General features: G+C 32.7%; 1 protein-coding gene across 1 annotated transcript; it reads right to left on the bottom strand.

The window, feature by feature from the left end:
* Positions 1-328: 328 nt before the first annotated feature.
* Positions 329-14,070, bottom strand: LOC135849775 (putative fatty acyl-CoA reductase CG5065). The gene is made up of 8 exons (XM_065370351.1): positions 13,729-14,070; positions 6,267-6,696; positions 5,902-6,156; positions 5,536-5,791; positions 1,217-1,409; positions 888-1,127; positions 544-804; positions 329-446 (listed from the first exon to the last, which is right to left on the bottom strand). Exons 2-8 carry the CDS (start codon positions 6,603-6,605, stop codon positions 377-379), a joined length of 1,614 nt encoding a protein of 537 aa, XP_065226423.1. The 5' UTR covers positions 6,606-6,696; positions 13,729-14,070; the 3' UTR covers positions 329-376.
* Positions 14,071-25,449: the final 11,379 nt, after the last annotated feature.

Raw genomic sequence — 25,449 nt, 5'->3', positions numbered from 1 at the left:
TTAATTGATTTTTTTTCATCTTCCAAAACACTGAAGAAGTGTTCAGTACTTTGATAAGATAAATGTTTCGTGACAAATTTCAGACCCTAGTGAAAGAGGGGTAAAGCCAAGATTCTCATAAAGATAACTTCAAGTACGAAATGTCGCTAATTTTTTTATTGCTGTATAGGTGGGGGGGGGGATGAGAATAAAAATTATAGGAAATTTTTTCTGCCCTGACATGGCCGGGGCTGGCCACACTGAGCTACAAAACTGAATCAAAAATATGAGGGCTCGTCCTGCCAGGTCCTCTTAGAACTCGCTTCGCACGTGAAATAAATAAAAATGATTACAAATTCTCTACAATTATATTGAAAATCAGAATGAAATTGAAAATTTAATTTCTTAAAAGTTTAAGAAGAACAATTCCTGTCATGACTTGCAGAACTTTATGCGCCCAATACAACCTGAAAATCATTTCAAAATCAACCATTAGGTACTGTCGTTTGTAAGAGTTGGTATAAGTAAGTAAGTATTTGCCTACTTGTATGTAGTTATACCTACCTTTGTAATTTCTTCTTGGCACTTGGTATTGTTTCGACAGGATCTTTGAGCACGTATTTACGAATACCTAGCATGTAGTTTTTAATATACACGTCCCAGTTTAACGTTGAAATATCGACGTTGAAAATATCTTGATCGACAACGCTGAGCATTTCCTGTTGAAGAATTTGTACATTTCCATTGGCGAAGTTCCATTGATGGAGAGCGAAAAATTCGCCCGTTTTGGCAGCTAATTTAAATCTATTGTAGATTTTCAACATCCTAGTAAAGAAGAAGAATTCGAATCAGTGTTAGTTTAGAAATATTACAGGGCTCGTGGGATATGTTAAATCGAATTAGCTTACATTGGTTTAGATCCACTTAAGCGTAAAACTGTATCCAGTAAGAAAGCGGGGAAAAAGTGAAACATCATTTCACTGAGTAAATGTATGAAACGATTTGTACGAAATGCAAATCCTGGATACCACTGGATATATTTCGATGGCACAGATAACGAATGGCGTTGAGTCAGAGCTCCTAGTTCTTCCCAACTTAGAGGATTCAATGTACCTGACGTACAGTTGTACACTTTTATTGCGTTTGTCCTGTAATATTTATAATACAAAAAATAACAATTATTTCATATTTAGTGACAAAATTTCCCAAATCTGGTTTAAATGATTGATAGGCTAACCTGAAAGTAGCAGTATGCCAGGCAGCAGCAATCAAAGTATTTATTACGAAGTCTACTGGAATTACGTCCACTACTAATCGTTGATCACATATAATACTACGTATAGTTCCTCTTCCAATTTCCATCATTATACCGGTAATACCGCTGACGTTGTCGACCCATCCTTCGAAAGGTTCTCGCCAGGCTGCTGTCACTGTTGGAATTATTTAAATGAGGATTAATCAACAAAGCAATAAATATGCATAGTCTGTAGTCCAACCAGCAAAAAGTGTCAAGTTTGCTTGCATTTTTGCGACCCAAAAAATTCAGTTTGCTTTTGCTAGATATGGGTCTAAAATGTCAGAAAATGCGTAGGTATTCCAAATGTTCGTAGTGCCATAGTTGGGGGAGGGGGCTAAAAATCTCCTAATTTTTAAAATGGCCTAGAAGCAAAAACTTCAGATTTCTAGTCATACAATGGGGTGCTAGTGCCCCTTAAGTGTGATTTTTGGGTAAATTCACCACAAAAATGGTTACTTACATCATCATTAAGTCGGCGACGCAAAAAAAAAAATCATATTTATAATAATAAAGGAGTTTGTTCCATTCCCATTAACCCAAAATTTCCGAAAAATGGCTAGAAAAATACGGAGTAGTGGAATTTTGAAGTCACGATAGAGGGGCATATGCCCCCTTCAATTTTTCGAGTAGAAAAATGAACCGTTGTAGAATTATCCAAAAGGGATATTGTGACCTATCAAAATATGTTAAAATTTTGTGAGAAATTCGAGTATCTCCACGAAAATGTTTTTTTGAGCATTTTTGAAAAATTTTGAGCGTAAAATGGGGTCATGATTTTTGGAATTTTTGAAAAAGTGTAATGCAACTTATCAAAATGGGTTAAAATTTCACGAAAAAATTAAATAATTCCATGAAATTGTTTTTTGAGAATTTTTGAATAATTTTGAGCCTATGATTGAGTCATGATTTTTGGGATTTTTGGAAATGTGTTTGAATAATAACGTCAGCTATCTTCGAAATAATGTAATGCGGCTTATTAATATGGTACTAAATCTCAGCAGAAAATTAAAAATTTCTATAATACCTTTTTTGAACAAGGTTGAAAGTAGTATGAGTCTAAAATTGAATAAATTTTTCGAATAGTTATGAAAAAGTATTGTACAACTGATCGAAATGCGTCACATGATAGAAAGTCCATTGTTATAATCTACCCATTACATTTCTTCAACATCTCTTAGAATTGGGCTCTAAAAAATAACTCTTATTTAAATATTTTTTTGATTGGAACAGTTTTTGTATTTTTATTTTTTGGGGGGGGGGGGAGAAAATTTTTTGGTATACGCCTCTTTCAAAGAATAATTTTGTTCTGAACACTTTTTATTTTGATAAATTTTGCTCTATTTCTAATGTACCTACTTTTCGTAAAAACCGAAAAAGCAAGAATTTTAGTGATTTTTCGAGAAAGATTTTTCGAATTTGAAGGAAAACTGATGCCTCAAGAGAAAATTTTGTTAGAACCGAAATTGTAGACATGTTTTCAAGGAACATTCTTGTAGGAGCATAAATCTCAAAAATAATCAAGAAACATTTTTGTGGAAATATTTAATTTTTTCGGGAAATTTCAACTTATTTTGATAAGTTGCATTACACTTTTTCAAAAATTTCAAAAATCAGACCCAATTTTCGACTCAGAATTCTTTTAAAATGCTCAAAAAACATTTCAATATTTTTGTTCCTGGCACTAATTTATTCTAGTACCTATGTATACATATTATTTAATATCATATGTACCTATAATAAGACAATAATCAAAAAATTCAATGATCACTCTTTCACTTTGTTATTTGATTACGATTTACAGAACTTCAAATAAAATTAAAAGTCAAGTTAAACGACGCGACGTATTCCCGACCATTTAGAATAAAACCAAAGGGGGGGAAGGGAACAGCTTGCCCTCGCTGGGCAATGGACATTTAGAAAGTTGGAAAAATTGTCAAATTCGTCTTTTTTGGTGGAAGTTGGCAAAGTTGACATTTACCAACTTCTGGACAGCAAATACAAACAAAACAATTGAAAAAATTAACACAATACCTAAATCATTAAATTGAAGTTTATGAGAATTTCCAACTGCTTAGAATTGCTTGAAAATACCCTACAAAAAACAGGAAATTTTATACTTATAATTTTCACAATTCGTGTAAAATTTTTCAAAAAATTAAAAAATTGGCGAATTTTATAATTTATACAACCTGAGTAAAACTTTTCAAAAAATTGAAAAATTTACAAAAAAAATTTGCAAATTTTATCATTTTTTCAACTCAAGTGAAATTGTTTTTAAAAAATTGAAAAATTGACTAAACGTTGGCATATTTTATGATTTTTGACAAAATTATGCAAAATTGTACAAACGTTTCAAAAAAGTTTAAAAATTGACTGAATTCAAAAAATTGAAGACTTCTTATTTTTAAAAATTGGCTACGTAATCTCGTTCGAAATTGAAATTTAAAAAAAAAACTTCCATTCAGATTCAAAAAAATATTTAACAAAAAATAAACTCACATTAAAAATGTCGTTTTTTTACTTTTCGAAAATCGAAAAAGCTTTTGCCCTCGCATCGCTCAGGCCTGTTTGATTTTTAGTTTCAGAATTAAAATTTTTAAACAAAAACCAAAATTTAAATTCTAAAATTTTGAATCCAAAAATTATTAGAATAACCCCTTTCAGGAAGCACAGAAAATAATTTTTTTTATACCTCTCAAAGATGGAATTTTCTACAGCTCTAACCCTCGCTTCGCTCAGGACTGTTTGTTTTTCTGTCTCACAAGTCACAATTACAATTTCCAAAACAAAAATCATTCAAGGTCTAAAGTTTTGAAGCTAAAAAAAAGATGGACTAAATTCCTCTCATAAGAAATATTTGTTTTTTTACTTTTCAAAGTACGAATTTTGAAATGCTTCTGCCCTAGATCCCCTCGAGCCTGTTCGCTTTTGTGTTTCAAAATTAACTTGGAATTGAAAAAAAAAACACAAAAATCAAATTTCAAAATTTTGAAGCCAAGAAAGTGCATAGACTAAAATCCTCGCAATATAAAATCTACCTAATTTTTTAATTTTTTGAAATTGGAATTTTCAAGTTTTTGCCCTCGCTTAGCTTGAACCAATTCGTTTTGTCTTTTCCAAAAATTCAAAATGTTTCCAGGGTTGTACAAAAACGTGTTTAAAAAAATAATAAAACAAAAAACGTTTTTTTTTTTGTTCAAATTGTTTTGTTTTGTAATAAAACAGTTTTTTTTTCTTTTTTAAAATTATGTGCTTGAAATGTGTTTTAATTTAAACACAAATTCATATATTTTGGATTCAGTTTTTCAAATACTCGTATTTGTTATCCAGTCATCAATTTTTAAGAAGTGACGTTATAGAGTAACTATAAGGTTCAAGAATTATAAAAAAATTGAAATCAAAACACCAAAAAAAAGTGCAGGAAAAAAAATGAAAATCTAAAAATACAGTTCATTCAATAACGATTAAAAAAACAAAACCAAAAAAAAAAGTTTTAAACGTATTTTTTTTTCAACTTTTTTCAACTCTAATTTCCTTTTAAAAAACACGTTTTTTCAGTTTCTTGTTGAAAAAGAAGTGGAATTGAATGAACTGTATTTTCAGATTTTCATTTTTCTTTTACTACTTTTTTTTAGACAAATTTTGTGTTTTGATTTCGATTTTTTAATATTTCTTAGCCTCATAGCTGTTTTATTATGACGCCACATCTTAAAAATTGATGACTAGATAACGGATATTTGAAAAACTAAATCCATAACAAATAAATTTGTGTTTATATAAAACACGTCTTAAACAAGAAAAAAAACTGTTTTAAAACAAAAAAAACACGTTTGCTTTGTTTTTTTAACACGTTTTTGCAAAAAAAAAATCTGTAAAATTTTAGTAGATGAAGTTGAAAATTTTGGTAACAAGAGTTGACATTTTTAGCGATTTTGCCCCTCCCCCAAAGAAACTACTTTGGTTCGTCCTTGTTGATCATACTCGACAATTTCCAAATTGTTGCACCGAAAAAAATTAGTGTTCTTTAAATACCTACTGCCTTACTTAAAAGTCCAGTAAAGAGATTTTTAGCCCCATCCCCTCCTATCTACTAAAATCTAATTTTCTTACATTTTAGACCCGTTAGTGTTATCTACCAGAAGCAAACTGAATTTTTTTAGACGTAAAAACGCAAGCTAACTGCGACTAAAACACTTTTCACCAGCTTGAACTGTAGACTTCACGTTATTCCACGTTTCACAGCATCATCGATTATTTACCTATACTCGGTCTAACAATGGCAGCGGCGATATCATCTGAGTATTCTGCGACGACCCATTCAGCCATAGCTTTCGTAACCGTATAAGTATTAGGATGCTTTCTTTGTAATTTACGTCCAATTTTTTTGAGTAATTCTTCTGATAGCATTTCGTTGGGTTTAATTTCACCAAAAATATTCACCGGAATCGGATACACTGTTTCTGAAATTTCCTCTTTGTCAGCATTCGAGTAAGCGGTAGAAACATGAATTAAAGCCTATACAAACATTGAAACGTAATCGAGATTAGTTTAATATACCTATATGTACATCTTCTTTGGATTATTCCTTTCATTCGCTGCTATACTTACTTAAAGAGGTAACTTACTTTTAAATTTTTCATTTGTTTACAAAACAGTAACACCCTTTGGGTGCCCAAAGTATTGAGCGTTACCGCAGTATCTAAGCTTTCGTTGAACTTGACTGTAGCTGCCGAATGAAACACTATGGTCACTTCTTCCAAAAGCTTATTCTTATTCTCTTCGGACATTCCTAAATCTGGTTCGGTTACATCTCCAGCGATGCAAACGACCTTGGAAAGTATTTTTTCGGAACATTCTTCGGCTCGAATACGATCAAAGACCTGAACAATAAACACAACGATGAGCTAAATATAACCTATACGAATACCTACTTTAATAATACGGTTCGGATTTCATAATATTAATACAACAAAAAAATACCACTACTAACAGGATTCTGTAGCAAATCGTTACATCTTTCTTCGCAGCTTTGACCTTTCTTCGGCCTTATTAATAAATATATGGTGGATACGGTGACGCAAGTCCTGAGCAACTTTTCAGTCAAAGCTTTACCGATGAATCCGGTACTGCCTGTGATGAGAACTTTTCCTTCATCGTAAAATCGAATTATTTCACTCTGCTCGTTAGCCGAGAGTAGAGTATTGTTGTTTACGGTCGATAAATTATTATTATTATTGTTAATATTATTATTGTTGTTGTTGCTGCAATACTTCCATGACGTGTTCCGATTAATGTCACCGTATTTACGATTCGTCGTATTGGCGTTCATTTTAATTTATTTTTCAATTTTGTTCGAATTTCCATAACGTGTTATCTTCGGACTGGAAAGTACTCGAAATCAACCATTTTCGGCGTTCATCCTGTAAAATATGCATCGAAACCGAACGTTAAAATATGCTACATAACGCCAGATTCTCGATCCGAGTAGGCAACTTTATTCACACCATGGTTATAAAATACGAATAACGCTTAGAAACCGGGCATACGGATATGCAATTCTATTAACACCGATACGATGAAACAACATGTCGCATAACCGACTAAGCGAGTGAAATAATGCGGCAAAATGCGAATTTTATATAATCGTGCCAGAGCCAAAGAAATACAAGTATAACATCGGACGATACATTTTTATTAATTTTTTAGCATCGCGAATGCGGAATTTTCAAACCAACGTTAGCGACGAGCTTTTTACATTTGTTCAAAATCCTGCTGACATTTTCTATACATAGGTATAGTGAAATATTTTCACTCTAGTTTCGCGCGTTCCTTTCTCGTACATATATCCTGCTCATCGCACCCACCGACCCATTAGCCGATATTTAACCGGCACCGTGTACAGTTTCATTTTCCTGCTTGCCTTTGAAAATCGACCCCAATTTCCTCCTAGCTCCTTGAGACGTCTCCAAAAAAATGTTTACTCGATATGTTAATACAGTATCATCTTCGCCTGAACGTGTAACACGATCGTTAAAAACATAATTTTTATCAACTTATAACGATGAGCAGATTGAAGAGAAATGTATAACCTTGTTAAATTTTTACGTTTTTTTTCTCAGATTTTTTTGCGAAGCCTATTTTATGTAGCCCTAAAATGAAAAAAGGTCTTCGTGGAGATGAAATTCGTTTTTTTTTTTTTTTTTTTTTTTTTTTTAGAGAGATGAAAGAGATGAATACTTGGAGACTATTTGCAATTCAAAAATTTCTCTCCAGGAATGAATAGGTACCCAGCTGCAGGCTGCAGTTTATTTGATTAGCGGAGATTGTTTAGCATTTTAGGTTTTGTAAACTTCCCAGCTCGTAAAATGACATGAGACAGGATATTTCGTTGATGGTTTCGAGTAATTTACGATGTTCAATAATACACAACTCTAAGTGTGATTGGTTTGCTGATCCAACAAATCGAAGGAACAAAATTATGGCCTATCAAATTTCAAATGTAATCCATCAAACGTAATCCATTAGATATGATTTATATTTAACATTACGTAGCTTCATCGTTTGTAAACACAGGGCTCGCAATGGGATTATTTTTCGAGTAACTGAGTTACTAAAGTTACTAAAAGTAAATTTTGGTTACTGAAATTACCTTTTTCTTTTTTCTTTTTTTGTATGTACCTACCTATTTTCAAAAACTTTCATTTCTTTATAATAGATCTTGAAGGGGAAAAAATTCTATTAATATCAATCAATAAGTGAATAATTTGTACTTGATTGTTTTTTTCAACTGTTCGCACCACATTTTTAGTGTTACGGTTACAAAGCCCTACCCTGTGTTAAAATTGCCGAATTTTCGTTTTCTGTCAAAAACTGATTGTTTTTTTCAACTGTTCGCACCACATTTTTAGTGTTACGGTTACAAAGCCCTACCCTGTGTTAAAATTGCCGAATTTTCGTTTTCTGTCAAAAACAGAAAAAAAACTTCACTTTCTGTCACAATTGTCAGAGTTTCGTTTTGATTCAGAAATGTTAGTTTTTGAGCTTTAATTGTTCTAATTTCAAAAGAAAAATCACCCAAAAGTCTCACTATTTTACAAAAAACAAAAAAAAAAATCAAAAGAAATTTTTTTAATGAAACTGTAAATCTTGCTTTTTGTTCAAAATTTAAAAAAAAAATGTCACAAATTCAATCGTTTTTTTTTTGCAACAAATTTCAAATACTTATCGATACTTTTTTTTAAATGTCCAAAAGTTTGCTTTCTGTCGAAAAATTTCCAAAAATTCTGACTTTTTAGCAATTGAAAAGTTTCGTTTTTTTTACTTATAATAATATAATTGCCAAAAATAAACCAAAGAGTGTCGATTTTTTTACTTAAAAAATGTAAAAAAAAAGGGTCTTACTGTTCGAAAAAAGACACTGCGAAAAAATGTAATCTTTTGCCAATAATTCAGAAAATTGATGTTTTTTGCCAACATTGTCTTTTTGTGTTTTGAAAAAAATTTTACTTTTTAATAAAATGACTAAAGATTTTTTTCTCTTTTTTTTCAAACTATCAAGCTTTGCTTTTTTGCCAATATTCTCAAGAAGTCTAGAATTTTACTAGAATTGTCGAAGTCTTGCTTTTTTTTACCAGAAATGATGAAAAATTTTCATTTTTTAACAAAATTACCAAAAGTTGTCCTTTTTTTTGCAAAAAATTCTGTGAAATTTCACATTTTTTTCCAATACTTCTTCAAATATCTATTTTTTTTTTTTTTTTTTTTTTTTTTGAGAAATGGGCGAAAAGTGCCTACTTTTTTTGGTTAAAATTGTCTGTTTCACTCTGTTGTCAAAAATGTCAAGTCTCGTTTTTGATCTGAAAAATTGAAAAATAAAAAAAAAACTCTCCCATTTTCAACAAAGGTTGCCAAAAAGAATCATTTTTTTTGCCGAATCATTTGTAAAAAGTTCTGTTGTACCTTTTACTAAATTTATCACCATTACTTTTTGCCAAAAATTACCACAAATTTCATTTTTTTTTTTTTTTAATGCAAAAAGAATGAAAAAGTAGATACTACTTTTTTTCAAAAATCTTGTTTTTTTCAAAAAATTCAAACTTTTTAACAATATTCGATCAGGTTTTACTTTATAGTGTTTTTTAAACATAAAAAATGTTTAAAGTCTCACTTTTCAAAAAAAAAATACAATAAAATGTTGATAATTTTTTTCAAATAATTCTCAAAAATTGTTGCTTTTGGCTAAAATTGCTGAATTTATGCTTTTTGAAAAAGTTCTCGCTTTTTAGCGAAATTGCTAGTGATTTTTTTAAAAATATACCTGTCCATATACCTTCGTTTTTTTGCTAATAGTTCCCAAAAACTCCAGCTTGTGGCTGAAATTGCCGGTGTTTTGCTTTTTGCCAAAAATTGCTTAGAAGTCTCGTTTTTTGGAAGATTATTAAAAATTGTCTTTTTTCTGAAAGAATTTCCAAAAAGTCTCACGCCTTTTCAAAATGACCCAAGTCTCACTTTTTGCCAGAAATTGCCAAAAAGCCCTTCCATTTGCTAAAATGATCGAGATATCGCGATATTTTGCCAAAAATTTCAGCTTTTTAATAATTTTAAAGTCTCACTTCATTACCCAAAACTGTCAAAAAAATACCAAAAAGTTTCGGTTTTTTTTCTTGAAAAATGTAAAAAAAAGGTATCACTTTTTGAATTGTTTTTTAGATAATTATATATATATATTTTTTAACAGTAAAAGCATTAAATACGTAGGTATATGAAAAATAAATAAATAAATAAATAAATAAATAATCCTCAAAAATTGTTGCTTTTTGCTAAAATTATCAAATTTGTGCTTTTTGAAAAAGTTCTCACTTTTTAAAAAATGTCTTGTACTTTTTTTTCAAACTAAAATTTTTGCTTTTTTGTCAAAAATTGCTAAAAAAAAGTGTCACTTTTTTGCCAGAAATTGCTAAAAAAAAAGTGTCACTTTTTTGCCAGAAATTGCTAAAAAAAAGTGTCACTTTTTTGCCAGAAATTGCTAAAAAGTGCACTTTTTTGCCAATAGTTTACAAAAAAGTCCTGCTTGTGGCTAGAATCGTCACAGTTTTGCTTTCTGCCAAAAATTGCAAAAAATTCTCGTTTTAAAAAAAATTGTTTAAGTCGTCTTTTTTTTGCAAAAAATTCCAAAAAGTCTCACTTCTTTTCTAAAATTGTCCATAAGTCATATTTTTGTCAGAAATTGTCAAAAAACCTCCTTCCATTTGTTTAAATTGTCAAAGTCTCGCATTATTTTGCCAAAAGTTGACCAAAAAAAGCTCTGCCTATTGTTGTAAATCTGTCAAAATCTCTCGCTTTTTAGTTTTTATGCCAAAAAATTCCAAAAATTCTAATTTTTTTGTCCAAAATTGAAAAAGAATGACCGAAAAACGTTGCTTTGTTGCTAAAATTGTCTAAAGAAGAGTCTTTTTTTCAAAAAAAGTACAGAAAGTCAAATCTCAAATTTTTTTACAAAAATTGAAAAAAAGTAATTTACGAGTATAAAATAAGAGTTACGTATTTTTTTCCCCAAACAGAGGAAATACGAGTATAGACCGATGGAATGCCAAAAAGAATGCTAAAAATTTTCACTTTCATGTCCAAAATCGCCAATTAATTGCCAAAAACCCTTCCCTCTTCTCAATTGCAGAAGTCTCGTGTTTTGTTTCCGTTTTCTAAACAAAAATTATAAAATGTAAAAAAAAGTTTCAAATTGTCTCAACTTTTCAACAGGAATTGAAAAAAATTAATTGCTAAAAAAGTTCGCTTTTTTCATGAAAAATTGTCAAAAATTGCTAATAAATCTCATTTTTAAAAAAAAGTTTTTCCATAATAAAATTGCAAGTAAGATTTTCTAAAAAAATTGCCTTTTTCAACTTGAAAAATACTGGAAATTTCTTACGAAAAAGTTGCAAAAAAAGCTCTCTTTTCTCAACAAAAATTGCCCAAAAGCGATTGCTAAATATCTTGCTTTTTTACTAAAACTGCCAAGAATCGCCAAAAACATTCCCAAAATGTCCAAGTTTCATCATGGTAAAAAATTATTAAGAAAAAAAAAATTCCCAAAAATTGGCAAAAAAATAACGTTTTTTCCAGAAAATGCCCAAAATTCTCACTTTGATGTCTAAAATTGCCAAAAATCCTTTCTGAAATGAAAATTTTGCAGGTCGATGCGTTAAATTTTTTTGATGATTTTCTCGTTTTTTTTTTTTTTTTTTTTTTTTTTGAATAAAATGATAAAATGGGCAGAGAGGGACGGACGAGAAAAGGGGGGTGAATTTTAATGTATTCCTTCATGGAGAAAAATATTGTTTAAAAAATTTCACATTAGAATATTTTAAAAGTCTGAAGATACGTTGAAGTTTTCGGGGGAGGTGAGGAGAAGAAGGAGGAGGAGGGGTTAACTATGGGTGGTTTTGACAACATTGAGGTGGTACAAACTTTCATATCAGGAGTACGAAAATCTCAAAAAATACACGAATTTAGCTTTCTGGATTTTAATTCAATAAGCATCCTGGTTTTGAAAAAGAGGTGAAAATTTGCGAGCTCGTAGAATAAGATATCGAGTCTATCACTAATTCGAGGTCGTTGAGTTCAAACATCAATTAATTATTCACTCTAGAAATAGCCCATGTCTGGTGATGTTTTCGCTCAATCAGATTCATTTTAAAGATGGCATAAAGTTTTTTATATCGAGGTATGAAACTACAACAAATTCACAATGAGCACTGCTTTAAAAAAAAAAAAAATGAAATAAACTATTTGAGAACAAGCACGCGTTATTAAAAATTACATTGTCAAGTACAGAAGATTATTCTGGTTGATTTATTTTATTCTTTAGTAGGTAGTCACTTTTACTTGAAATATAATTTGACGCCGACTTAGTTTATCTTATCAGGTCTCTGCTAATTACAACACAGATACCTATATTCATAATTTTACACCTCTTGTAGGTAGGTATCATCAACCATCAAGTACCGATCCAAAATTTATACGGTGGCCTAATTTATACAATACTGATTCATTTCCGGATCTTAGAGAACTCAGTGATTTCTTGAAACTCGAATGTAGGTAGTAGGTACCTATTTAAATAGCCATCTAAGTAATCAAATAATCAAATCACTTTCCTTTTCAATAAGTATAGCTAAAGAGTGTTTTCAACATGAGCAGATATAAGTACCTATGTATTTAGTTGAAAGTTGGCGAAATTTTTACCAAGAGAATCTCGTCATTTTAAATGACCACTTAGGTTACTCAACGAGTAAAAAAAAAAAATCAACTGTATAGTGATTAATTCTATGTATGTAGATGCTCTTATGATCTTATCGATAGGTACGAGTAGGTAATTGAAATTAACATCGATTAGTTTCGAAAACAATATTCTAATAAGTAATCTGGAGTACCGATAAATCATCGTGAAATTGCATATAGGTGAATTTTATTTCTTAAATTTTTTATTCGTTTTATTACTCGACAACGTGACTAGGGGATAAGGGATACCTTTGTCAAATAAAATTGGAAAGCTTTTTAAAGTTAGTTTTCTCAATTTAGAAAATATTTGCATAGTTTCATTTATAAAGCATGTAATTTCGAAGGTACGTTTAAAAAAAGGTCACTTATATTTTACCATATCTGTAACGTATTAAAAAAATAATTATCCCAATAGTTTTCCATTTTTCATAACAAACCATCCAAGTTGATTAATTATGAATGGTTTTCGATGTTTGGCAACGTCTCATTCGACGACCGCCAAGATAGTAAATTGAATAAAAAAATCAAAAAATAAACAAAACTTTGAAATTTCGAAATTTAATCGAACTACGAATAGAAAAATTATTACGTACACGAGATGTCGTTTAACTAGAAGGGAAAAAAATTGTAAAAAATCGAACGATGGAGCGAAGTAAAATAAAACGCTTTGATGCTAAAGAGGTATTTATCGCGTAAGTAGAGATGAGATGAATCACGACACAATTCTAATTACTTTTCAGTTTTCAAGCGTAAAGGATTCTACGATGATTTTGAAACTATTTCTCGTAAAACTGCAGCTAAGTATCGTACTTAAAGTTGTATTTTTGCATACATAAAATTTACGTCACTTCTAACCTGGTTTTCGAAGTAGGTAAATACGTAGATATATCTTCGACGATACGAGAAAAATAAAAAATTTCCACGTCACTGGCACGATTTACTATATTATAAAAATTCTATACCAAATTAACAAAATACCAAAATGAAATTAATTCTAAAAAAAATGAAAAAACAACTTTTAAAAAATTTCAAAAAAATTTCGACATTGGCACCATTTATTCGCGACGAGACGACAACGATTTGGAAAAATAGCGAAATAAACGAGGCGAGAAACGAGAACTATTTGTCGAAAAAAAATAGAAAAAAAAATTACAATAAAATAAAATGAACCAACTTACCCGCGAAAAATAATAACTATGAATAAATCATGAAAATATGCGAGTTTCGACGAATAATAATAAACACTCTCTCCGCGAACGAAATTCGTCAACTAATAAAATCGCGTAATAGAAGAATTAATAATTGGTGAGAAAAAAAAATCGGCGACGGCACAGCGGCGAAAAAGGACTACCGAAGTAATTTGATAAGCTTGCTCACATAATGAAAATCATTGGTCGAAGAACTACCTCTTAGGCTTGAACCTCGACGAAGAAAGCGATAACGACGACGCGAGTAATACGAAAAAGTGGTGGAGAGAGTTCCGTCGTTGTTATTGTTTTATTGCCCTCTTCACCAGTAGTATGTAATTGATATCCGAGCGGAGCGAATACTTAATTTAACAATTATTAGTACAAGTAGGTACTGTGCATTGCTCTGCCTCGTCTCGTCCCTCGCCGGATACCTCATCGTACTCTTAGAGGACTATTGTGCAGAATGAGTGAGAAAAATTGAGTCATCGTTCAAACTATGTACTCGTAAAAGGTCAGAGAAGGTCTATTTCCATACGGGATGGTGCGAATAAAACTTGGGCCAGAAATCAACGTGGAAAATTTTTTGTCATTCGAGTTGGCTGGAATTTTTTTGAAGGATTTCAGGGGTATGAGCACAACTCTATCCTGCTCCCATTCAACGATGCTATAAATAAAGATGGAAAATGGAGAGAGAAATTAGTATGCCAACGGGTGATACGAGTATTTCATTTCACGAATGCCCTTCGTCTTCTCCCTTCACCGCTTCCGCTTTCCTCTCGTTGTAAACAAACCAAAGGTTGTGAGAAATGAAGAGGCAGATGAACTTTATGTTCAATTTCAATAGCCTCTCTCCTCTTCCTCCTTTTGAAAAAATACGAAAATTTCCCAATCAGTAGGAATTGATTATAGGTACCTAGCACATTTTTGAGAAGCTTAGTTTTCGTTTCGAGATATTTTTGCTTCACGTTCAAAAATTCAAATTGTATCTTCTGTTGTGAATTGTGATTATTTTGAGAAGCAATTACATAATTAGCTGGATTGCAAAAATGTCCCCTTTTCACCTAGAAATCTGAAATTTGTCGTGAAAACCTGGGAAAAAATCGGAAAAATTTCGTAAAATTTTGGCTATTTTTCTCGATTTTTTTTAAATTGGCGATAATAACTAAGAAAAGTGGCCCCAGTGCGTTTCAAAATATTTCCCCAATTTTATTCGATATTTTGGAATAATTAATATTCGGAGAGCCCGCATAAGGATCTGTTGCACCCCCCTCCGTCGATTCTCCGAGACAACTTTTTTCTTAAAAGGAGAATCCTAAGGAACATTTCTAGCCCTTGTTCTCAAAAAAAAAGTGGCCCTACTTACAAAATGGCGGCCATTTTGATTGACAGGTCAACCAAAATCGCAGATTTAGCGTTCTAACATAGGACTTGCATGAAATTGTTTAAACCGTACAAAAGTAAATCGAAAGATCAGGCCAAAATTCATCACCTGTCAAAATTTCAAGTGCTAAAGTGCCTTTTTCAATTTTTGGTGAATTTTTGAAAATCAAATTTAGGCCAAAAATGAGGGGAAAAATTGAAATTTTACCAAATTAACCAAGAAAGCCGAAAGTTGGGATATGCCCTATTTTTGACATGCCAAATCGATTGGAAACTATTTCAAACCGTTTTGAGCAGTTCTGGAGCCTCCAGCAGGTTTTTGAATCTCGAAATTCCCACAAAATTTCATCAAATGGAGTTGGAAAGCCGAAATTTCTTCAACCAATGTCTTTTGGAGCCTCCAGCGACTTTTTGAAAATTACCTGAGCCTCCAGCAGATTTTTGAAACTCGAAATTCCCACAAAACTTCATCAAATGGAGTTGGAAAGCTGAAATTCGTTCTGCAAACTAATTTCAGAGCACTACGAAGTCGGCTGCAAGTAAATTTCAAGACTTTTGGAGTCTACAGCAACTTTTTGAAGAATACTGGAGCGTCCAGTAGATTTTTGAAATTTGAAATTTCCCAAGGCCAAAAATGAGGGAAAAAATCAAAATTTTATCAAATTGACCAAGAAAGCTGAAATTTGAGATATACCCTAATTTAGACCTGTCAAATCGATTGGAAACTGTTTCAGTCCGTGTAGAGTAGTTCTGGAGCCTCCAGCAGATTTTTGAAAAATACTGGAGCCTCCAGTAGATTTTTGAAACTTGAAATTTCCCAACATTTCATCAAATGGAGACGGAAAGCCGAAATTCATTCTGCAAACTAATTTTGTCGACTGCTGGTGGATTTCAGGTCGTTTTGGAGCCTCCAGCGACTTTTTTGAAGAATACTGGAGCCTTTAGTAGATTTTTGAAATTTGAAATTTCCCAAGGCCAAAAATGAGGGAAAAAATCAAAATCTTACCAAATTGACCAAGAAAGCTGAAATTTGGGATACACTCTATGTTCGACATGCCAAATCGATTGGAAACTGTTTCAAACCGTTTTGAGCAGTTCTGGAGCCTCCAGCAGATTTTTGGAACTCGAAATTTCCACGAAATTTCATCAAAATGGAGTTGGAAAGCTGAAATTTACTCTGAAAACTAATTTCAATGCGCTACGAAGTACTGCAGGTAAATTTCAAGTTGATTTGGAGCCTCCAGAAACTTTTTGAAAAATACCGGAGCCTCCAGTAGATTTTTGAAACTGGAAATTTCCCAAAATTTCATCAAATGGAGACGGAAAGCCGAAATTCATTCTTCAAACTAATTTGTCGACTGCTGGTGGATTTCAAGTCGTTTTGGAGCCTCCAGCAGCTTTTTGAAAGGTTCTATGATGTTTTTTGGAAAACTGAAATTTCCAAAAAGGTAGCTGGAAGCTTCAAAACCATTTGAAACCACCATGCATGCTGTCGACTTCATATCGTATTGAAATTATGTAGTTTGCCAAGTAAATTTCAGCTTGCTAACTCCATTTGATAAAATGTTATGGGAATTTTAAGTTTCAAAAATCTGGTGGAGACTCCAGTAATTTTTAAAAATTCGCTGGAGGCTCTGAAATGACTTAAACCCACCTGAAGTCGTCTTCAGAGGGTGTTAAAATTGAAGTGCAGAGTAAATTTTGACTTTCCATCTCCTTTTCATGAAATTTTGGGGAAATTTCAAGTTTCAAAAATCTACTGGAGGCTCAGGTAATTTTCAAAAAGTCGCTGGAGGCTCCAAAAGACATTGGTTGCGGAGTAAATTTCGGCTTCCCAACTCCATTTGATGAAATTTTATGGGAATTTCGAGTTTCAAAAATCTGCTGGAGGCTCCAGTAATTTTCAAAAAGTCGCTGGAGGCTTCAAAATTACTTGAACCCACCTGAAGTCGTCTTCAGAGGGTGTTAAAATATTGGAGTGCGGAGTAAATTTCGACTTTCCATCTCCTTTTGATGAAATTGTGGGGAAATTTCTAGTTTCAAAAATCTACTGGAGGCTCCAGTATTTTTCAAAAAGTCGCTGGAGGCTCCAAAAGACATTGGTTGAAGAAATTTCGGCTTTCTAACTCCACTTGATGAAATTTAGTGGGGATTTCGAGTTTAAAAAATCTTCTGGAGGCTCCAGAACTGCTCAAAACGGTTTGAAATAGTTTCCAATCGATTTGGCATGTCAAAAATAGGGCATATCACAAATTGCAGCTTTCTTGGTTAATTTGGTAAAATTTTGATTTTTTCCCTCATTTTTGGCCTAAATTTGATTTTCAAAAATTCACCAAAAATCGAAAAAGGCACTTTAGCACTTGAAATTTTGACAAGTGATGAATTTTGGCCTGATCTTTCGATCTACGTTTGTACGGTTTAAAAAATTGCATGCAAGTCCTATGTTGGAACGCAGAATCTGCGATTTCGGTTGACCTGTCAATCAAAATGGCCGCCATTTTGTAAGTAGGGCCACGTTTTTTTTTTTTTGAGAACAAGGGCTAGAAATGTTCCTTAGGATTCTCCTTTTAAGAAAAATGTTGTCCCGGAGGATCGACGGGGGAGGGGGGTGCAATAGATTCTTATGCGGGCTCCCCGACTATAATGCGAAAAATCTCCGAAGAACAAATTTTCAAAATACGAATTTATTCAAAAATCAGCGATTTCAAATTTTCAATTGCTCAGTAGAGCCTTAAACGGGTCTTGGATTTTGATGGCAAAAGCATGGATCGACGCAGAATTTCAAATAGGTACTTTCATTTGGGTCTGGGTCATTTTTTCCCAAACAGGTTGGGTACAGTGACAGGAGCAAAAAACCACGATTTTTTCAAGGTCCAAGTTTTCCCTCCAGGGGCACCTCCGCAGCTAGAATTTTTTGTGGGTAACTGTCGATTCAAAATGAACGTCTCTGCTGAATTCGTTCACAATCCACTGAGTTTTTTTCGTGATTCAACCTATCGTAACCTACCCATTAATGGAAACGGTTTCGAATCATTTTGAGCAGTTCTGGAGCCTCGAGGAAGATTTTTGAACATTATAACATTTTTGCAAAATTTTACCTGAGGAAGTTTCAAATCGATTCGAATGGTCGAAAATGGGTTTCATGTCAAATTTCATTTTTCTAGCCCAATTAGATAAAATTTTGATTTTAAAAGCATTTTTAGGTTAAATTTGATTTTCAAACATTCATCAAAAATCTAAAAATGCACTTCAGCATTTTTAATCCTGGCTGGTAAAATTTTGCATTCTTTTTTCAGGTAGCTTTAAAGTCTCAGATTTCCTTGAAAAACTGCATTCTGGCAAAAAAAAAAAAATTCTGAAAAATATTCGTTTTTCGTCAAAAATTTTGAAAAGTCTCAATTTATTTTCAAAAGTTACACAAAAGTCCTTATTCTTTGCCAAAATATGAAGAAAGTTCCACCTTTTCACTTATGAATATTGAAGAATAGGTACGACAAAAACTGCAAAAAAGTATCATTTTTTTGCTCGTAATTGTCAAAAAAATTACCCAGGTACCTACTGCTTTTTGCTGTGGAATATTGTTATCAGAGTCTTGATTTCTGCCAAAAATTTATGAAAATTCTCGCTTTCTAGTCAAATTGCTAAAAATTGTCGTAGCTTGAAAAAGTTTTTAAAAGTACATCAATTTTTCCCAAGCATTGTCCAGGAAGTCTCTTCTTGGCATAAAAAGCTGAAATTTGGTGCAGTGTGCATCCTATTTTTGAAAAATCACATCAATGTGGGTAGATTTAAATTTCACAAGAAAAACGAAAATATGCCAGTGATTTTCCATTTTTTTTTTTTTTTTTACCAATCACAAATGTTTTGTGCTAAAAGAAAGTGAAAATTTGGTGAACTTTCGAGGCTCAATTTTATTGTAACAGGTCTTGCGCCCAACATTTTTTGGAAGTAATCAAAAAATATAATCATTGAAAAAAGCTAGATTTTTTAACATTTTGTTGGCATGAAAAAGTAAGATGTGTTTGGAATTTGTTGCGAAAAAACAACTTTTTTTTCTTCAAGATGTATAAAAAAATTTGATTAAGTATTAAAAATTTGTAAAAAAAAAAAAAAAAAAAAAAACATATTCAGCAACTCAATTACCTAGTTGAAAAGTAACCGAGTCTGAGCCCATCAATTTGATCTTCATTTAAAAAAAAAAATACAGTATTTATTTAGAGGCCAAGGGCCAGTTTCTACTCGATTTTAATTTCGTGATCAAGACATTCATCATTTCGCCATGATTTTTTCACAAACACATTTTGAAAAAAAAAACATGTCTCTTAATAAGTGACCCGATAAACGAAAGGTTTCTTCTCATGAACTATGTACCTACAATCTACCTACTTTGTTTTTGAAAGTATTCAATATTTAAATTGAAATCGGTTGAATTTATTTTTAAAATAATTATTTCACTGAGAGACGCAATCAATAGCCATTTCATTCAGATATAGAATTTCTAATTAAAATTCAAGGTCTCGTTTTCTTTTTATTTCCTTTTTTTTTTTTTTTTATTTCCAACAATAACAATTGAAACGACATTTTATATGTACGAGATACATAAAACACGGTGCTTTCATTGTAAGGAAATGAAGTAAAGCTCCAAATGCTCTCCTACGTAATAAAATTCCTGCCTTACGGTTCAAAGCATCGTATTTTTTATTCTCGAAACATCGAAACTTTAGTTCGATATACCTAGCTACAAGATACGAGATGATACGGATGATTCAACGATAATTTTACGGCCAACTCTCTTCTTCCTGTCAACAAGTTATCTGGACATTGGTTGGAGATTTTTGTATCTCTAAATTTCTCTTTCGCAATGCAACATCTTTACTATAAAATCGTTCGCGACCGACTACATTTAATTAGTTATTTAGTGGCCGATTATGTAAGTTTTATGTAAACAGGTACGGAAAGCGTCCGCACTTGGGTCATTTTTAGCTTCCATCATAGCAGGAAATCCTAATAGTGAATATTACGTGATTGATTAACGATTCTAGTTTTTTTCTCATTATTTTATCCGATCGTTTTCGCCTTTACTTTGTAATCATTACACAATCGTACGATGCTATAGAAACAGAAACAAGACTAAGGCATAGAAATGATCTAGTTCACTAAGTCGTCCATATTTTCTCCACATATACTTACCTTACTCGCATGCATAGGCTGCGTATGTCCGATTATTATATCATAATAATTTACTTGTAGATAGGTAGGTAGGTATGGGAACATTGGCCGGATTTTTCAGACGAAAAATATACCCGCAGACGAGTCTGGTTTGCGATAATGTGTGTTTATCTGCACATTACCAAGAACTGGGAAGAGAAATTCCAGCTCAAATAGGCTGGTACTCGAATGTTGAATGTATTACAATCCAGAATGCGAAAATTTTCGCATTAAAATGTTTAATGATTCAACATTTCCATAAAATTAGATAGATAATAGATATAATGTGTTTACCTAGGTATTTCAAGTTTAAAAATGACAGAATAATTTTTCTTTTTAAATATTCATACGGCAAGTTTATGGCAAGTGTAAAAAAAATTGCCGAGCAACAATAAAATGTACATACAAATTATGGTAAATCATCAACATAAGTATTGTCTTTTTAATCGAAATTTTTTTAGTTTCGGCGCCTTCCCCCTCCGTATAAAATAAATCGTCGAAATTACATTGTATTTAGCTCAAACTTGATTAGTGTCAATTAAGAAGATTAATTTTGTAGGCAATTAAGTAATATTTTTTTTTACCAAAAACACTCGTGTTTTGAACAGCTGAAGCTTTGCAAATATCAACTCCAAAATTGTAAGCCATTGTGACTGGTCACGATGATATTATGAACAAAAAAAGCTCAATGGAATTTTTTGTGGACGGAGGGGTGTAGGAGGACGTAAAATTGTCATTTGGTTCACCTTGGGTTCTGTTAAGAGTTTAATAATTAAGTACCTTTACTTATTTACACAAAAAGTACCTATTTGTATTTACAAAAGTGCAACGTTGATGCGTTATTGCATATAAAAAGGATGAAAAGCAAATGAACTTCAGTTGGAGGTTCATGATCTGAGAAACAGTAAGATGCTGTCTAACAATCGCGTCACAACGTTACATCGAATGTTTATTTAAAAAGAAAAATACGAAATTCAGATTTGCGAAATTCCAATCAAATAAATATGTACTATCCTATCAGATGATCCAATCGCAATAAATAATGCACTGAATTTTGTAAATATCGCGGGATTAAGACAAAAAATATAGTTTAATACTTGTATGCCTATATTATAAATTTAAAAAAAAAAAATTACCTACCTACTATCTTACTCAGTTCAGTAATAATCTATGATTTACAATTTGTAATGTAACTGTGCCAAATTTAAATGTTGTGGTATCCCTAGCCTTAGTATAGCAGTATATGGCACCCATGGGTGCCATTTATTTTATTTTCATTTTTTATGCATAAAAAATGAAAATAAAATAGGTAAATAAATAAATAAAAACTCAACAGGTTCAACTTACATTACCTATCATTTAAAGAATCTGACAATTTTGAAGAATTTTTTTCTCCATTTAAAAAAAAAATAAATGTTTTAAACCAACTGAACATTTAAAAAAAGGGAAGAAGGGAGAGGCTACAGCAAGGTATGATAGGCGAATCAGTCTGATAAGGGGAGAGTCCCAATCCGCAGAAAATTTCTGAACTGGATAAAGGATGAAGCTAAATTTAAATTTTAAATTATCAGCCAAAATTCTATATCAGATGCTGAAGTGCATTTTTTGATTATTAAAAATCAAATTTGGTCCAAAAATGCTGAAAAATCAAAATTTTATCAAATTGACTTTTCAAGCTGGGTACAAAGATGAACCCTATTTTCAACCTTTCAAATTGATTGGAAACTGTTTTGACCATTTGGAGCAGTTCTGTAGTCTCCAGCAGGTTTTTGAAAGTTGAAATTTCCGCAAAATCTCATCAAATGAAGTTGGAAGTGCCCCTGATCTGGGCCATCCCTACTGTCTAATATTTACACATCACATATACCAACCCGCAATGCAACACCTTGTGTTAAGAGGGATAAAAGATAGATTCTACCACCCAGTTGGGCCAGCCACTGTGGGTTGTCTACTGCCTGATAGTGATTACCTACAGATGGGCCAAATAACCCCGGCCAGGGTGGAGAAAGTCCATAAACGAGCCGAGAAGGAACTAGAAAAGAGAATCCAACTCTCCAACTGGGCAGGGCTTGCAAACCAAAACTGGAACCCCCAAAAACTGATTAAAATTGCTCAAAACTGAAACCAAAACCAGGAGTGTTATTTTCCCACAACTAAAGCCAAAACTGAAACTGGGAGCGTTATTTTCTCAAATTCAAACCTGAAACCAAGAGCATAACTGATTAAAAATTGAATTGGTTTTGGAATTTTTCAGGTAATTAGCCTAATTAATACTGCATTTTTGGTAAAAATAAAGTAAAAACTGATGCTAAAGGTGAAAAGGCCTGAAAACTAAAAAAGTTGGCAAATTTGGCACTGCCAAACTGCCAGAGTGTCGCTTTCTAGTCACATACACAAAGTATTTGAAAAGGTGATCACTTTTGTGGTCTTCTTCCCCCTAAAAAATGGAGAAAAAAGGAAAAAACCAAAACCAAAACCGATTCCTTTGAAATCAAACCCTTTAAGCAAAACTGGAACACGAGAGATAATATTTTAAAAAACCTGAACCAAAACCAAAACCTTTACTTTTTCAAAAAACATAACACCAAATCCAAAACCAAGAGTGATATCTATCCCATTTTCAAGTCCTGCAACTAGGGAAAAATAAGCGACCCAATCAAATGGAATCTTCACTCTGGAGGAAATAGAAGATAATCTGATGAAACAATACCTGTAGTTTGCCTTGACCCATTGTGTCAGCCAAGACTTCAGGATGTCCTGGGGCATTACTCTCCTGTTTAGATTAGCCTTTGGCACCCAGGACACTCTGCAGTCAAGGGGTGCTAAGGGTTGATGAATTCCCAAATGAAAAACTTGTAAAATTTTCCATTGGGAAGAAAATAATGCGCAAAAAAAACAATTGCTGATGAGAGACACCCAAGTTTGCATGGTTTCAAAATAAGTACTTGGATCATCGATACTCATGTTGGTAAATTATGGCGGTATTTTACCGTATTTTACAGTATTTTACCAAAAGTTTATTACTGTATTTTACCATAATTTACCAAAAAGCCAAATTGAACACTTTTTTTCCATCTTTCCTTCATAAATTTCCAAATTTCCATGGAAACTTATGATTTGAAAGTTACCCAAAATTCTCTCCATAAATTTCCAAAAAATGTCCATGGAAAATTTCCTATAATCTCTAATAACACCTAAAACAGATGAAAATTGAAAATTTACTTCAGAGGCAGGTCAGAAGTTCAGAACTTCGAAGTCAAACTACAAATAACTCTTCATATCCAAATTGGTCATCATCGAGTCAACGAGCACCTTGGAGCTAGCTGGGTAGTGAGACCCTGAGCTCCCCAGTGTTGACCTCTATGGATGCTCGAACCAGTTTCAGCTTTTTGATTCTGCTAACAGATGGCGTGCATTTTCTGTTAGCTCGGCTAATAACTGGTAGTCCCCCAGTACTTGGCGTGTAATGTTGATAATTGCACGAAAGATTTTTAATTACAGGCACAAGCTTGCCTCTGTAGCTGGGTTTGAACCGGGTACCTCGTGAACGGAGGTCCGCAGCTCTACCTACTACACCACTGAGGGACTTACCCAAATTGGTAAAATACCATAAATACTGTAAAATACCGTATTTTACCATATTTTACCGCCGTATTTTACCAGCGAATAAATTACGGTAATTTAACAGCCCAGGGTATCTATTATGAAAATTCGTTAGAGTTAACGAATTCGTTAACTGTTCGTTAACTTAACGAGAGATATTTTCTCACGTAAACTTAACATGGCTTAACGAAAAGTTAACGAAAGGTCACAGAAAAAATATGCGAGTCGCATATTTTTTTTTCGTGTGTACTTCTTCGGAAGTGGACTTTGCATCGATGCTGTTTTCAGCACTAGCAATAGCCACATCAGAGGAAATAATTTTTGGGGAAAAAAATTAAAAATTTTTAAACTCATATTCTATAACTTAAGGAAGCAGGAGGTCGACATAAATTTTGATGTGAATGTCGATCCATCCACATCCGTCACTTTTGGATGCCCCATGTCGATGTGAATTTCGACCCTATGTGGAGCCAATTGTCGACACAAATATAGATCAACATCAGTCGACAATTACATCGACAATTAGCTTGACACAGGGTCGAAATTCACATCGACATGTGGCATCCAAAAGTGACGGATGTGGATGGGTCGACATTCACATCGAAATTAGCATGGTCATTGTTGTACGGGATATTTGTACCTGGGTCCATAATTGTACCTTCTCCTCTACCTATTTTCCAAAAAATGTCAGCCTAAAATTAATTAGTCGTAATTAGTTTGTACTCTTAAGTCCAATGTGAGTGGCTGGTGAGAAACTCTTAGCATGTGCACTGGCTGCCTCACAAAAGTCAAACCCCCCCCCATATCTGAAACTCTTGTAATGCAAAGGGTAGACCAACACTTGTTGACCCCCTCCCCCCCGGCACCAAATTCTCCTCCTTAAAATCCCTTTTCCCAAGATGGGTTGGGGGACTCAGTCTACCAGATGGGTACACATGAATAACAAAGCCTGCTTAGGTGATTGGATCCTTGGCAACTGCCTAGGGGGTACCTATGGGTCGTGGTGGACAACCTGTCTCTCCTCCCCCCCCCCGCATCTTGAATCTAAGATTAGGGATAAATTAAGCTATTACATTCTGTTTACATTTAATCTTAGATTTAAGATACATAATATAAATAAATATGTTTATTAGAGAAACCCCCCAGCACCATGTGTGTCTTGAGAACCAAAAAAATAGATGTAAAAAAACTTTAGGTGAAATTTTGCAAAAATTTGAACGTTCAAAAAGTTGCTGGAGGCTCCAGAACGGCTCAAAACGATTCGAAAATTCAGCTTTCCAAGTCAACTTGCAAAACTTTTGAATTTTTCTCGTTTTTGGCCCGAATTCCATTTTCAAAAGTGCACCAAAAATCGAAAAAAACACTTCAGTACCTGAAATTTTGGCTCATGATATATTTTTGCAAGTTCTTTCGATCTATCTTTGTCTATTTCAAAAATTTGCTGCGTCATTGGGTGAATTTTTTGGGAAATTTCAAGTTTCAAAAATCTGTTGGAGGCTCCAGTTGTGTTTTCGTAGA

Source organism: Planococcus citri, chromosome 1 (genome assembly GCF_950023065.1).
Source record: "Planococcus citri chromosome 1, ihPlaCitr1.1, whole genome shotgun sequence".
NCBI classification, from domain to species: domain Eukaryota; kingdom Metazoa; phylum Arthropoda; class Insecta; order Hemiptera; family Pseudococcidae; genus Planococcus; species Planococcus citri.
Note: the sequence above shows the minus strand (reverse complement) of the source record. Positions and strands in the feature narration are given on the sequence as shown.